Below are 17,411 nucleotides of genomic sequence, written 5' to 3'. Positions count from 1 at the left end.
AAAAAATGTCAAGATATGAAAAAAACCGTCATGAAATATATTTTTCTTGACGGTTAGAAAGCGTCAAGCAAATAATATGAATGTCATGTATAACATTATAGTTGACGGTTATACACCGTCATGTATACATATACAACCGTCAAGAATAATTAGTATAGATGACGGTCATTAACCGTCACCTATACTAGGTACTATACTTGACACCAGTATACTTGACAGTCGCCGGATATCATAGATGACGGCTAAAAACCGTCAAGTATGAGCGTTTTTCTTGTAGTGCCACCGTCACCATTAATACTGTCATCATTTTGGTTGATGATTTGAATACTATACATCATATGTTTATTGTGATGTAACTGATAAAGAATAAGAGTTCGATCCATTAAAAAAAATGGAAAACATAAAACATTATATATATATGAAGAAGTGGATGATCAATGTGAAAAGCAGACGAACGAAATTTATTTATTGCTAGATGAAAATCAAAAGCTAAAAGATCATGTTACTAAACTCGAAGCCTTACTTACTCAGCGTGATGTTGAGTTAGGTAAGTTTAAAGACAAGGCTGTAGATGCTGAAAGAACATTTGAACGTCTAAACAAAAGTAATTCTAATTTTAGTGAAGTGCTGTCTCAAGGTCAGCCTAATCGATGTTATATAAGATATAAGACTGAAGGGCCTAACATATTGAATGAACATCACATTACCACCGTGTTTGTTAAAGAAGGAAATGCTAGTGTGATCATAGAAAATGTTAATAACATAGAATTTTCCAATGGAAAGAAAATCAAAGGCCAAGTCTAAGTCATATGTGTGTCGCTACTGCTCAGCTCCTAGTTACATTAAATCTCATCGTGTCAAATATCTCAGTGATGTTATGATAAACTGATCGAGCATTCGTTGGTCGTTTGATACTTAGCGAAATCTTCGTGTTTTGGAGTCGCAACACGAAACCGATCAACTGATCCTTTAGACTGAGTTTTCTTCATCACCTAGAACTTCTCATCAGCTGGATCTTCAACTGGGTTTCGGCACCCTTTGACTTCTCCATAGATATTCTCTAAGTCATTTCTTCTTAGATTTCAACTTACTGCAATAAGAAATTTAAATATTTTTTTTCTTCTATATTTCAATAGCTAGATACTATAATTTTAAAGGATAAATAGCAGTATGTATTTAATTTTATGCATGCTGTTACTCTTGATGTCATAAAGGGCAATTTCAAGAATGGAAGTAGAATATTTATTTCGAAATATTTGTGCAAACTCAGCATCCTTTTTTTGGCTGCCGATTCCATCCCTTTTTGTGTTTGTTGGTTTGTGTATAGAAAGACTAATGTAGGGTCGATATAAAGGGCTCAATAATTTGGTTCACATGCATCCACAGCCACGATCAATAAAAATATTACACATGTAATGAGTGTAGCAGCTTCAACAAAAGTTTCAATTTAAATAAATAAATAAAAAGACCCATGGAAACATCTTATCCTATTTAATTAAATTTGGGGGTGTCTACATTTTCTTCTATGCACGTGGGCACACAAAAGAGACTCCTGGATGTATATTGTATAACGTTCATGTGGTTCAGTTTATATATACATATCTCAATGGGCCTTTTTGATTCTTCAAATCCTCAACCTCACCATCATTCAATTTTATTGCCTCTTGCATTATTGGATATACTTTATATATATAGAGAGAGAGGAAATGGTTACAATGAGATTCCTCGTGTATGGTGACATTTTTAGATTGATGTATAGGCGTTGATTTAATGTAATCTATGGCTGATATTTATCTGGAGTGGAAATTTTTTTATCTAAGTTTAAATACTGGAGGGAGCGAAAATCTTACTAATGTTTTAAATTTCGTTATTCAACATTATATACTGGTTTATTCATCACTTTCACTTCTCACGAAAAATAGCAATCTCACTAAAAATCTAACCCTGTGTGTGTGTAGAGTATATTAAACGACTAAGATTTCGATTTAAAAATCAATTTCAAATTGATTTCAAAATTGATGATAATTTTATAATTATAATAAAATTGAAGGTTTATTGTAATTATATATATATATATTTTTATTTCATTTTACTTTATATTCTTATTTTTTGTTTACTTTCTTTCTGAAATTATGAAATTCAACTAATTATAAGATATTTAATATACATCTCAAATTAAAGACCGCGATAAGAGCTTTAATTTGATATATTTCATGTCGATATTTGATTTAAAATGTAAATTTATATTTAATTTATTTAAATATTTAAATTTAAAAAAAATTCTCTCTCATCTTTCATCTTTTCTTTGAATAAATCTATTATTCAATTCTTTTTTATTTTTATTTTATTTTAAAACTTTTTTGTTGCCTTTTCATATATAAATTATTATTGTGAATTATTCTTTATTTTTTATTTTTTCAATATTCAGTTCAAATATATTCAATTAAAACTATTTATTTAATTAAATTGGGGGAGGGAGGGAGAATATTTTCTCCACTACCAATACACTTAACTTTTTTTTCTTAAAACTCGTGTTGTCTCCTACTAGAAAGTTATTTGGGGGAATATTATTTTCTTGAAAGAAAGTTAAATGCGATTTTTTTTAAAATATTTGTGAAATTAAAGGGAGACTAAGATAGTGAGACGGAAGTATATGTTTTTCCTCACAACATATGAAATTTCATTTGTCTTTTGGCAATGTGCATTATAGAAAAAAAGGTGTAATTGGGGTTGTTTTGAACTCATGCTAGGGCCATTGGCCATGGGCAAGGCCTAGGGAAATGATTTCGGATAGATGTAATTTTTAATTATTCGAACGTTAATTTGTCGAAGGTTTTGAAATTATTTAGGTGTCTTGTTGGAATGTTTGAGTGCTAGTCCACCTCAAAAAAACAATTGAAAAAATTGCATGATGATGATGGTGAGAGTGAGAAAAGGTTGATATAACCATGTCACATGCAAGCTTGGTCCATTTCCTATGTATCTACAATTCGATGTATCATTGTTAGAGAAGTAGACATCATGAATTGTTTCTTTATGGAAAATAAAGAATGGTTGAAAAACACCAAAAAATGGTTAGCCTCTTTAAAAGGAGTAGATTGTTCTAGCAAATTATAACTAAAACCAATTTTTTAGCTAGCTATTTTATATATTTTCACCTCTCAAAGAAACAATTCACATTAATTCTCTCTTTTACTTTTTGTTGTGTGTATCAACATCAAGATGTGTAGGGACATGACCCTCTTCTTGTGTTCCCTCAAAGAGTGCTCCCAACATGAAATTGTGATTAAAAGTAAAAAATAAAAAAAATTGTGTGATCAAAAATCACACAAGAAAAATCTCGATCTAGTTGTGATCTTTCTAGTCATCAAGCAATTAGCTATAATCTTGATTCCTTTAGGCCTAATTAGAAATTCTTGGTTTAAAAAAAAAAATAAAAATTCTTGATTCGCGTATGAATCATGATACACATATGTTAGTGCCTAAAGATTATAATCGTCGTAAGATATATATATGCCTTTTATTTTGCAATAAAGTTGGGACCTACTCGGTTTTTGATTATTAATTAATTATCGTATGCGATTTTTCAATGGAAACTAATAAAATCGTATGTACGTCAAGATTATAGGGTTTTAAATAAATAGGTGGTCTTGGGTGTAATGGGTTATACCGTGTAATCGGGTTGCACCTTGACCCAAACTCGTATCCTGATCTGAATTTAATAAATGACATTATTCGGTTATACAAATGACACTGTTTGTAATTGACATTATTCGGCTATATAAATGACACTGAATATAAATAATTAAAAAAAATGCATTTTTTTGTCTGAATTTTTTATTCTTATTTTATCCATACGTGTGCTTTACCTTGCAAGGCCTTGGAAGCCATCTACCACGCGTTGCGTTCTTAGTGCGACATATGAACAAAATGTGTGATCTAGATTTGGTAGTATATGCTATCTAAGGACTCGGTACTATCGAAACCCAACTATATATATAGGGGTGGGCTACTGTAAGAACACATCTTAAAATAAAAAATAAGAGTAATTTTCAATGTATGAATTTTATGTAGAACACATATGAATTCGATGTATAAAGGTATGAATTGTGAAAAATAAATTTTTGCTATCTTTGGAATTCGAACTCAGGACTATAAATCCATCCAACAAGGTTACGAATCAACCGTAGATCTTGAAGATCTAAGGGCTGAAAATTTTATTCTCTCTCTCTCTCTCTCTCTCTCTCTATATATATATATATATATATATATATATATATATAGAGACTTAATATATTAAAGTACCCACCCCCATAATATGTCTATGAAAAATACCCACCCCCATATATATATCTATATATATATATATATATATATAGATATAGAGAGAGAGAGAGAGAGAGAGAGAGAGGTTCCAATGAGATCTCTCATATATAGTGAGATCTTAGATTGATTTGTTACATTTATAGGTCTTGATTTAATGTCTCTTATGGCTGATATTTACCTGAAGCAGGAAAAGTCTTAGCTATGTTTGAATCTTGGAGGAAGCGAAACTTTTACTATTTTTTCAATATTATTATTCAACATTATATACCGTTGAATAACAATATATAAGATAGTATATACTGTTAAATAACAATATATATATATATATACATATATATATCCAAAAGAAATTATATTTATTCTATAATACTCCCTCTCCGTCCACAAAAAAATAGTCCTAGTTTGGGACGACGTGAGTTTTAATAAAAATAATTACTCCATTCGTCCCGATCAAAGTGGTGCACTTCTTTTGGGCACGGAATTTAAGGAGAATAAGATTGTAGTGTAAAAGTGTGTAAATATGTGTGAGACACATTGTTTGTAGTGTAAAATTATTACCAAAAAAGGAAATGCACCACTTTCGGTGGGACAACCCAAAAAGGAATACGCACCACTTTCGATGGGACAGAAGGAGTATTATATTATGAGTGAAGAAAGGATCCCACTTAAAAAGTAGTGTTTGTAATGATAATTAATTGTATTGTGAGTGGAAAATAGAGCCCACCATGTGATAGATAATTTCTAAAAACAAAAAGAAACTAATTTTTGTGGACATCCAAAATGGCAAAAATGAACTACTAGTATTTTTTATGGACGAAGGGAGTATATCTTCTAAAAAATAAATTATGATAAATAAATTGAGTGAGCTCCATCACCTATAGAGACCGAAAATTCACTCAGTTAAGCTTTTAGTGGTCCAGTAAAATGATCAAATACATAGAATAAAGATGATCAAATATGCGCAGTCTCCCGACAAAGCGTTGGACGGATTCCGCCAGTTCTCACTGTAGCGCGGACTGCAGGGGGTGGGGTTCGGCGGGAGCGGCAGCGGAATCGACGTCGGCGACTCCGCTAGCTGCGGTTCTGCCTGGAGGTGAACAAATGTGGAGATGAATTTGAGGCTCTGCCTTTGACTTCGCCAGAAACGCGATTGGCGCGATGCCGATATAGATACAGAATATGTTCGTATATGTATGGAAATTGTATTTATAATTTCATGGAATCCGGAATTTTCGATTTTTTTAAAACAATTTGAGAGCGCAATAATCCAGTTTTCCAGTGGTGGTTTTAGGTTTTTGCAATGGATTTCCAATTAAAATCGACGACCAATTTGTTTGATGGATCTTGAAGAAGGGTCAATTGAAATTTAGGGATTTTTGGCCTCAAAATGCCGTCGTTTCGTATGTAAGAAAACGACGTCGTATCATTCACCGGATGATATTGCTACGTCATACGTAATTTTTAGTTGTATGAAATGCGGGCCAAAAATTAAAATGGGTACAAAGGTTGAGTATTGTCAGGCAGATTTCAAAGCTCGTGTCTAAATTCAAAATCGGTGAAAGTTGGTGAATTTATACAAAATTAACCCTTAAATCTATTAACTAATTTACTTAATTTCTTATTTCATTTTTTGAGTAGTACCATTCAAACTTTATTAGTATTATATAGAGTGGTTAGTACAACAATCATTTTGAATGAAATTAAATTGATGGAAGGAGGATAAGTATGATTTTGTTCACTTGATATGTCGATTTAGGCCAAGGACTGCGGTGGAGTGGAATTGACTTAAAGATGTGGAAAAGTGAAAAGTGTCGACGTCTGTTTTGGAGACAACATAGACATCCATTTCTTTCATGAAATTTAATTTTCTTGCAAAAGACTTTTAGTAGGCTAGGGATAGGAATATAGCACTGAAAGAGATTTGTGGTAGTGAGTTAAATCTGCAGAGATAGTCACTATCCCATCGTAGGCTACGGTTAAACCGTAACCACGTGGTTTAACCATTCCAAAACTATTTCACCCCAATCTCGATCCACCAATGTCGTCGATGCTTTACTATCATCGTGCACATCACATATATTAATGTTGTACTATAAAAATTAATTCATATATAGCATGATAAATGCAAATTGTGCATCCATGCATTTAGGAAGTGATTCATAGACCTTACCTTTAAAATATATAAGGATTATTCTTATATTACAACCTTAACCTATTTGGATCCGTACACCAAGCGGTGCGAACTCTTGTATGTAAACAGTGAAGTATATGGTTCAAATCGCACTGCTCTCCCTTCCCAAGTAAAAAAAAAAAAGAAAAAGAAAAACCCTATTTGGACCCTATAATGACTTTTTAAATTAAGTATAAAAATATACTCTGGCACGTATTTCATTTTGGGGTGTCACAAGTTAAATGACTCATTTTTATTTTTTGTAATAATTTTACACTACAAATTACATGGGCCCACATACATTTACACACTTTTACACTACAAATCTCTTGGCCCATTATTTTCGGATTATTTCATAGAGTTTCTTATCCATTTTTTAACCTTTAAGAAAATAGTTCTTGTTGTTTGTAGACATACCATTAGTAGTTTTAAATTGATCGTAAAATTTTGACATTGACTATTAAGTGAACAACGAAGATAAATACATACTCCCTCCATTTCATATATAAGAAAGTATCGCAATTTCTATTTTCGTCCGTCCCATAAGAAAGTATCACTTTCATTTTGAGACATGATCTCTCTTTTTCTTTTTAACCACAACCACTTATTTCTACATATAACCATACAATCAATTCAAACCACAACCATTCATTTTCAGTCAACACATTATCTACCAACTTTTTCTTAAAACCCTTGTCATTTTATATGTGATATTCTCTCGGGCGACGAAACGAGTACTATATTTATAATATTTTAAAATTCGAATTAAAAATTTACCATATAATGTCAAAATTATTGAGGCTATGATTTAAAAATAACCCTAATATTAACTAGCCGAAGATCAGAATCCGAGAGGAACGAGTTAAACCAGCCCAAACGATTATGAGAAAATTAAAAATAATAACACTTAATGAAGTAATTAAACAAACAAGCTATTTGCAAGCTCACGTAAAAATGTATAGAATAGAAGAATTAATGGGAGAAGAAACAATAAATACAAGACTCATGGCTATCACAAATTCTAACAGAAGTTGGGAAAAAAAAAAGCAGAGAAAAACGTAACCTTTTTAAAATCGAAAAATGTCGGTATCAAGGAGCTCAGAAATTCTCTATATGGTCCCTATTTACAGATTGAAAACTCTATAAGCACACACCTGTTGAAGAAGATGATCGAATTAGCAGCCTTTGCCAACTAATTAAGAATACTGTCCAAATGCGGCAGCTTGAAAATGCTTGCTGTACATCTCCGCCGCCGCAACCTGCTGCTGCTGCCACCCCTCCGCCGCGAACTGCGCCGGCATCTTCGCCGGCGACGCGTACAAATCCTGCGCCGCGCCGGGGTTGTGGATGGAATTCCCCAGCAAGAATGGAGTCTGCATATACTCGGACCACTTGATCTCCTCCGGCATCCCGTGCGCCGCCTCCTTCTCCGACTTGCCGCATTCCGCCGCCGCCCACGCGAAGGCGTTGTTCTCGAAGAAGCCGCAGTCGCCGCCGCCCCGCCCCGCCCCGCCGCCGTCCCAGTTCTCGAATTTGACGCTGAAGGGGGAGACGGAGTTGTTGTTGTTGTTGCTAATTCGGTTTGCGGCGGGGAGGAGAGGCGGCGCCGCCACGTTGGCGGCTCCGAAGTGATCGGAGATGATGTTTTCCGACGGCTTGGAGCTCGAATTGAAGAAGAGGCCGGCGTTGGGGTTCATCGAGAGGCCGATGTTAGGCCCCCCGCCGCCGTAGTTGAGCTGCTGGAAGGAGAGGAATCCGGACAAATCGGAGGGCTTGCAGCTGGCGGCGGCGGCGGCGGAAGCGGAGCTCTCGTGGCTGGAGGCGACCAATCGGTTGAGGAAGAACTCGTGCTGCGTGGAATTCGACGCGGCGCCATCCATCATCGGATAGTCGAGCCTGGGCTTGTCGGCGGCGTTGTCGGCGAAGCTGAGCTCGCTGGAGCCGCCCTCGGAGTTCTTGTCGCCGTTCTTGCTGCTGCTGGCGGCGGAGGCCTTATCCTCGCCGTCGAGCTCCGAGAGGGGCTTGTGGGTGCTGGGATCAATCCCCCTCTGCCTCAGCTTCTTCTTGATCGACGAGTTCCACAGATTCTTGATCTCGTTGTCGGTCCTCCCCGGCAGCTGCGCCGCAATCTGCGACCACCTGATCATTTTTTCGGAGTTTCCGATAATGTAAGAATCCCAACACAAATCACAACTCAATGTAATCAACACATTATCCACATGTCATATATATATATATACACACACACCGGTTGCCAAGAACTGCATGCAGCTCAATGATCAAATTCTCTTCCTCTTGAGAAAATGTGCCTCTTTTCAAATCAGGCCTCAGGTAATTTATCCACCGCAGGCGGCAGCTCTTCCCGCAGCGTTGGAGGCCTTCAAAAAATGAATTAATAGTTAGAGAGAGAAAGGGAGAGAGAGAGAGAGAGGGAGAGAGAGAAAGTGACTGACCAGCAAGTTTAGGGACAGAGCTCCAGCAGCCATGGCCGAATTTAGTGATGTGTTTAATGAGTTTCTCATCTTCCTCGGGAGACCAGAGGCCTTTTCTAAGCTTCTGCTTATAGCAGCAAGAATGCCTGCCCATTTGGAGGGTTAAGACTCTGCAATGCTGCGTAAAGCTCAAACAAAGAATTGCCCAAAAATTCCTTCTTTTACAGACACTGCTTCAAATTGTCAGAGAGAGAGAGAGAGAGGGAGTTTCTTGACAACGAGATGGCAATAAGGAATCAAGTCAATAGGAGGGAGCTTTAAAAAGGGAGGGTCATATTCACCAAGATTGTAATTAATCATAAGAGTATTCACACCTAAGTAGTATTTATTTGTTTTCGATTACTTTAAATTTTAAGGGAGGGGGATAAAAAAATGACTTGACGAATTTTTATTTTATTTATTTTTTGGCTCGAAGGATTGGGTTTTGAGAAAAATAATAATTATGAGATTGACAGCACTTGTGGGACATAAGGACAGATATTTATTTCGGATGAAATATTGCAATTTTTTGGAAGTCTGGACTGTAATAATTATTGGGGACTAATTTAATTCTTGATGAGCTCAGTCCACACAATTTAATTAATTAAGCAGGCTTATTTTTTAATTATAATTTCGTGACAATACTTGTGGTGAAACTGGAAATAAACCGTCGATGATGCCTAACTCAAGTGACAAAATTGAGGCACCCAAAGACTCTCATTTGTAAGAGATATTGGTTCAATTCCACATATCTTTTGTAATTCTTAAAAAAAAAGGAAATAAACATGATGGTGCAAAAAGGTTTTTAACTCAAATTTCCACTAATTTAATATGATACTCTCTTCGTCTCTTGGAAATAATGAATTCGAGGCTTGTCCCAAGTTGTGGATTTGTAAAGAAAATAATAAACAAATAAATAAAGTGACGAATCGAATTATTATAAATCAAAATAATAAAATACTAATAAACATGAAAATTTATGTAAAATTAGGTTGTTGTGAGACGAGGACCCAAATTCATATTTTGATGAAATATTTATTATTTTATTGGTAGTTTCATGCAAATACATAATTGAATATGAATTTGTAAGATTATATCCAGAATTATGGTAAAACGATCTCACTCACAAAGCCTACAAAATAAATTTCTATATAATGAACGGGATTTGAAATACTTGTGATGATTCTAGGATATTTTTTCTTTTTCAGATTTATCAAAATTGCCAATAAACATCTTATCAATGGCTCATTTACGATATAAAGATTTGATAATAGTGAGAGTTCACAAACCTATGGACTGTCACTATATCGGTCTCAAGGATTCTAATTAAGATTAATTATGATTGGTAGATCACTATCTTTACGTAACAATTAGTATTTTTTTTAACTAATATGGATTTATTTTTGGGATAATTGTGGCTAAATATACAAATTTTCATTAAATTTTGAGTTTACAAACATATAAAAAATTACGCTTTAAATACATGAATTTTTAATTGTTCTTATATATTTCTCATACATTTATCAATTGCCCTCAAATTAATAATGAGATGGACGACATTTGAAATGTATACACAGCTTAAATGGTCGATATACTAAACAACATAGTTAGATATCTGCATCACTTCCACTAATTACTATAGTACTAATTTACCACTATAACTAGCCATGATGGTATTAATTTTTCGAAAAATACTAACAGTCTGAAAAATTGGTGTAATTGAAAGTTCGTATATGTTGAGGCAAACTTTTTAGTTTATGCTCACTCCGTCCAACGAATCTTGACACGTTTGGATTTGGCACGAGAATTAAGGAGTTGTAGATTAGTGTTTTAAGTGTGTAGTTAATAAAATATAAAAATGATAAAGTAGTAGAGAGAGAAGGTAATAAAAGTGATAAAGTATGAGAGAGAGAGATAAAGTAATAAAAGTGATAAAGTGGGAGAGAGAAGATAATAATTATTACCCAAAATGGAAACGTGTCAAGATTCGTGGGACGACCCACAAAGGAAAATGTGTCAAGATTCGTGGGACGGAGTGAGTATCAAAATTCGGTGAATTTTTGTATTTAGGCGCAAATTATTATGAGGGTTAGGTTTCATAGAGAATTATTTTTTTCGAGAGAATGAATAAATCTATACATTTTACGAACAGATCAACATAACTAATGAACAAACGTATTTAGTAAATATAGTGAAAATCTCGCCCCCTTCAGAATTCGAACCCAGGCCAAAATGTTGTTCATACGGTACATTGATTTGTTCATCAAAATTATACTAGATTTGTTTGTTTTTTTAATGCATTATCTATTCTCTAAATATTTAGCATTCTCTGTTCAATCCTGTTGAACCTTTATCCCTATTATGAAATACAAAGTGAAATTAAAAATAAATCCACGCATGTGAAAAAAAACACACACACCATAATGTACCATTGCAAGAGTTTGGTGAGGAGATTGAGATTTTGAAGTATTTGGTTGGAGAAGTCCACTCCACATAGTTATCCCAAGATTCCCAACACGAAAGAAGTCATAAGATGTTTAAATGGTAAGAAATTAATTGAATAAGAATTTTCCAGGATTGGTTATTGGCTGTCAATCATAGTAATGTGCAATTAATTTATGATAACATAATCCTCTCCTAGTTAGACATTCCCCTGTCTTACCTAATGGGATCATCCATTTTAATAATATTTTATCACTTCCCCATTTATTTAACAACCGTTTCCACCGGAAACTCTACTTTCTTGGTCGGAATTTTAAAAATTATTGCATTTTCGACAACACATCAATAGTAATAACGCATATATATCGAAGCAATGGTAAATTTAGAAACATATATATCGATACGTGCATGTGTTGATCTAATGATAGAATGATTAATTGTCGTGATCTTTAATTTTTTTTATCTAATTATTAATTTGTATACATATAAAAAAACATATACTGATACAATACCTCGTTTAGAATTGTAAGGCAAGGACAAAATGGGTAAAATAATCCAATTTCCATTGAAATTTTCTCAATTCTACCTACTACTCAAATGATTCGATCGATTGGAAGGAATCAATTGAAAAAAATTTGGGAAACTTCTTCATTATCCATGATTGGTTTAAAAACAATTATTCATGGATGTATGATTTATTTTCCCAAGGAAGAATTTGCAATTAATTATCATTAAGTCTGAGCAGAAATGATTAAAGTCTTAAAAAAATAGGGATTAAAATAAATAATTAAAAAAGAGCGTACTTGGCCAAAGCACAGCCGACAGTTACAATAATGTAGTTGTCCGCTCTGCATTCTGCAATTCGAATACGGACAAAATTCCATGAATTATTTAACCATTTTTTACGTGACTTATTTGATCACTTATTAAATTCAATTTTCAATTCATAAAATTAGAATCTTTCTATACTAATTAATTAGAAAGAAGAAGAGGTAATTAGAAAATAATTAATCTATTTAGACATAATATGTATACACATAATAGTCTTTCTATATTGAATAGGATCGACCAGATTCATTTTTATCCGATTCAATTATTAATAATTTTATACCCATAATACAAATGTCTCATTATTTTTGGGGACGAAGATTAAGAAGAGTGTAATTAGTAGATATAGTGAGTTGGTGGAGATGGTTTAAGTTTTATTTTAAACTACACTAATTACTTAACTATTTTTACTTAAAATTAAACCCAAAATCCTAATTTTTTTATAAATTTTTTAATCATTATTAGTTTCATTTACAAAATCCTAAATTAAAGCATTACTTTCATAATTAAATAAACTTTTTTTTTTACATTCAGAATTCAATCCGCACTAAACTCAGAATAAAATTATGAATAAAATTCGAAATTGAAAAATGAATAAAATCAGCACTAATTACTCAGATTTTTTTTTTTTTACATTTAGAATAAAATTCAAAATTAAAATCTGAAAGAGTGCGAATAGAAATCATTCCATTACGATGAGGACAAAAATATGCATCACTTGAAATTCGCAAGATCAAAGCAAGTTCGGCCCAAATTCGCTGATGACAGCACTGTTTACAGCCCGGCGGCCTTGCGCTCCTATTTTTGTAGGATTCGATCTTATCCTGAAACCCAAGAGTCCAAGACGTGTTCTACCAGGAAGATGAGATCTCCAAAACAACTGGATAAAAATGAGGAATTATAGCCCTATTATAACTACAAAAGCAGTCCCGCTCCTACTAGAAATCTTAATATTCTAGCCTATAAATACGTGTAAAATCTCATTGTAAAGAGCATCGCCTATAATATCTTTGCAAGAATATGTATTCATACTCTGCAACAATTTTCCTCATTTACTGCTTTCGTTTCTACTTATGACTCTACATCCAACTATCATCATCTTTTGATTTGTATTCATACTCTGCAATAATTTTTATTGTTCATAGTTTGAATTAATACAGACAAATGCACAAGGCCTTCAATTCTTTCAAGACAAACCTTTTCTTTAACAAGTTTTTTTGTAGCCACCAAATTTCGCACAAGTATCAAGTGATAAACCGATTCAGATCAATATGCATTGCCTTTTCTAATGAAAGGGATCAATTTATGTCGTGTCGTGTTGAAATAGGGAAATATGTTGAAATTGAGTAATTTATCAATGAATCATTCCAAGGGAAAAGGTGATGAAAAGCCATAAAAAGCTCATTTTAGTTTGGGGGTGAAATAGTTTAACTGCAGTTGACGAAGGGGATTATTTGGTGGAAGTGATGTTACTACTCTTGCGTGTGGCTTCATATTACCGGAGGGTTAACTGAACATGTGTATGGGGGGAGGGGAGATACATCTGTAGGCTATTTTTGCGGAAAACAAACAAACCAATCTTTAGTTGGAAAACGGTTGTAGACTGATACTGAGGTGACTTCAATACTTTGATTTTAGTCAAACACAGAGCTTTAACTTATATCCACGTAAGGCTTCAATCTAGAGTTTATAAAACAGAGTAGAGTTACAGATCTTACTGACTATCAGTTAGACTAATAACTCAGCAGCGAAAATTTAAACTTAAATCAAATAGCCGTTAGAAAGTTTGTCAAATAAAATCCATAGTTACACTTTTCAGTTAAGTCAATTCAGTTGTAAAACAGGTTTAACGCAAATAAGGAATAATTGAAAGCAGATAGAGAGCACAAGAATTTTTACGTAGTTCGAAAAATAAATTCTTACGTCATCTGACAATCACTCTGGGCTTATGCTTACGGGTGCACAACAAACCTTAAACTGAAAATCAAATTTTTAGTACCAACATACTGGGTTGGATTTCTCGCTCACTCTTCGTACACTTAGACACACAAATGTCTTTTCCAGCACTTGGCTAAGATCTCTGAGTCAGAACACTGGTCTAAACTTCTTTAGCTTGCGGGGTGCCAAGGAACCTAACTGTTTAGTTTACTGGTACTAAACAACCACTGAGTTCGGTCTCAATCTCGAATTCGATTACAATCGCGCTTCTCTCTCTAAAGAAAAGGTTATGTAATATACCAACTAGGATTACTGAGAACATACTCTCAAGTAATCAGAAACTAGGCTAAGGATGTATCTAGTTTAATTACCTAGAAATTCTAAGATAGTGGAAATGCTTGCCATGGCTCATGGATTCTTCAGGTGCTACCTGTGTATTTTCCATCAGTCAGGGCTTCAGTTGAATCTGCAACTCTGATGTATTAAGAAATTTTAGTCGAACTGTTCTTCAGTTGTGTTGTCATCTTCAGTCTTCAAGACCTCAGTCTTTGATCTAGCTACTAGAAGGACTAAAATATTTAAGTCCAGAAAGATAACATCTAGCTAGAATGTGTCTTCTAACAGTTTTTGGTATCATCAAAACACAAGGGTTGGATATATCTTTCATTTTCCAACAATACCTACTTAATTAAAATAGTAAAAAAATTATATTTTTTTAAATATTATATTTAAAAAATAAAATTCTATAAGTTACTTATATTATTATATAAAATAGCTATAATAAAGATAGTAGCGTTAAAATGAAGATGAAACTATCTTATAGTTGGAGATGTATCAAATGAATGATCAAGATCTTGACAAAACCTTTTTATCTAATGATTATTATTATCTATTTAAATTTCCACCAAATATCTAGATGTTTTTCTTTCAAACTTTCTATTAGTCTTGAAAGGGGTTTTGAAACTTTTAATTACTTTTTATTGATTTGCATTTCATAACATACTTTTTTTAGGCGTTAACTATCTGTAAATTCACAAATTATTAGTGAATTATTTTTTCAACTATGAAAAGTTTTAACTTTAGCCCATTGTAAAATTTTCCCTAAATTTTAATTTCGTCCAAATCAAAGCATACATGACAAAATTAAAGATGATATAATATATACACATTATATTAAAATAACATATACAAAATTTCTATTGAAATATATACAATACTAATATATATATACACATGTATACCCTTTTATTTTCTAATGAAATATATAGTTTAATTTTAAAATTTATATTTTGATTAAATAATAACAAATACAACCTAGCAACAATTATCCTAAAATAGATGATCAAGGATCATGATATTTTAAATATTTTGTATGCATTAAATGAATAAATTAATTATTCGATCAACTTCGGCCAACAACAATATTTAAACTTTCCAACCGAAATTGTAAGTGATATTGTCAAAAAAATGGTGCGATTATAAGTCATATTTGAGAGATAAAAATAATAATTAATACTATAAATTATTGTATCATGATTATATTATAATTAATTTGGTGCGGTTATAATTGATATACAATTATAGTGGCTTGATTAATTTTAAATATTCATTTTTTTAATACTTGATAACAATATGTTCATGAAAGAAAGAAAGAATAAATAAATAAATAATTTTGTTAAAAGTCCATATAAAATCATAAATCTTGATCAATGTTAAGATTTTAATAATTTTATTTAGGTTTACTAAATATCGTATATATATTAACTGAAGATTTTATGACCATTGACAAAAATATGTGATTACATATTTCATTAAATAAACATGTAACTGAATATTGTATATACGTTCTGAAAATATTTTATGATTATTTTATAAAAAAATATGTGATTACATGTTTCATTAAATATACAGATAACTAAATATTGTATATACATTAACTGAACATTTTAGACAAAAGTATGTGTTACATATCTCATTAAATAAACATACAATATTGGTCATATAATATAGTGCTAAGCTACAATTTTATTTTAAATAAGAACTACACGGTAAAAACTATGAAAGTATGATAAATTGTATCAATAGTAAAATTTATAACAAAAAACAAATATCTGTATAATCTTGAGTGGACGAAATGAACAAATAAAATAAAAATAAAAAATTACTTCCAAAAATAGTAATGTGATTTTTGGCGGGAAAATATGACATAGTACTATTTTTGAAAGTGATTGTGCTTTTATATATACATAGATTAGATTGAATCATGTATTAATTTATTAGATTTACTATAAAGGATGATGGAGAATGCAGAGGACGAAAAGTCATTAATTATTACTCCCTCCGTCCTACTTTTAGTATCCATTTGATAATGACACGCGTTTTAATATAGTGATTGAGTGTTTGTGAGTGCAATAAGAGTCTCATCTCTATGAGAGTGTTAAGGTGATTAAAGTGGAGTAATAGTTCCACCTACTTTTATTATAAATAGAAATGAATATCAAATTATGAAATAAAATAAATGAAAATATAAATACTAAAAGTTGGGACAGAGAGAGTATAAAATATATATACACATGAGATATGACATGAAATTTTATTTATTAACAAAAGATGATGTGTTAATTATGTAACACATGTTTACTTATCTTGTTAAACAAGAACTCATTAAAATCAACATTAATCATTCTACCGCTAGGCCAACAAATATCTTTCTTTTTTATTTACATATTATAATACTAACAAATAACTCATTGAGTTTCGAAGAAAAAATATTTTATACTTATAGTCATATTAAATAAACCAATCTTTGTACTATCCAAAAAAAAAAAAATCAATCTTTGTATTAGTGTGTGTAAATTGTAATTCGTCCCTTCGGGGACATCCGATAAAATTGGAACGATACAGAGAAGATTAGCATGGCCCCTGCGCAAGGATGACACGCATAAATCGAGAAATGGTGTGTAAATTGTAATTCACGCATCCGAATCTGATATGTAAAAAGCAACTTTACTAATAGTTATTGTCCCAAACTGTGTAACAATACCTCCAAACTACCGAAATATATTAAAAATTACTCTCTCCGTCCCACGAAGCATGACACAGTTTCCTTTTTGGTCTGTCCCACAAAGTATGACACGTTTCTAAGAATGACAAAATATTTATCATTTATTCACATTTTCACTTTTTCACCTACCACATGTAACACACAAAATACCAATTTCTTAATTCCCGTCATT

General features: G+C 32.4%; 1 protein-coding gene and 1 non-coding gene across 3 annotated transcripts; one reads left to right on the top strand and one right to left on the bottom strand.

The window, feature by feature from the left end:
* Positions 1–7,407: 7,407 nt before the first annotated feature.
* On the bottom strand, positions 7,408–9,428 carry LOC131022091 (transcription factor MYB61-like). 2 transcript variants are annotated; one of them, XM_057951485.1, is made up of 3 exons: positions 8,950–9,428; positions 8,745–8,874; positions 7,408–8,635 (listed from the first exon to the last, which is right to left on the bottom strand). In XM_057951485.1, the coding sequence occupies exons 1-3, from the start codon at positions 9,080–9,082 to the stop codon at positions 7,693–7,695; spliced, it is 1,206 nt and encodes a 401-aa protein (XP_057807468.1). In that variant the 5' UTR covers positions 9,083–9,428; the 3' UTR covers positions 7,408–7,692. The 2 variants fall into 2 exon arrangements, with proteins under 2 accessions (XP_057807468.1, XP_057807467.1); XM_057951484.1 differs by having other exon boundaries at positions 8,745–9,274.
* Positions 9,429–17,040: 7,612 nt separating this feature from the next.
* On the top strand, positions 17,041–17,143 carry LOC131023981 (U6 spliceosomal RNA). The gene has a single exon (XR_009101579.1). It is a non-coding gene; the product is annotated as a U6 spliceosomal RNA (small nuclear RNA).
* Positions 17,144–17,411: the final 268 nt, after the last annotated feature.

Source organism: Salvia miltiorrhiza, chromosome 4 (genome assembly GCF_028751815.1).
Source record: "Salvia miltiorrhiza cultivar Shanhuang (shh) chromosome 4, IMPLAD_Smil_shh, whole genome shotgun sequence".
Lineage (NCBI taxonomy): Eukaryota > Viridiplantae > Streptophyta > Magnoliopsida > Lamiales > Lamiaceae > Salvia > Salvia miltiorrhiza.
Note: the sequence above shows the minus strand (reverse complement) of the source record. Positions and strands in the feature narration are given on the sequence as shown.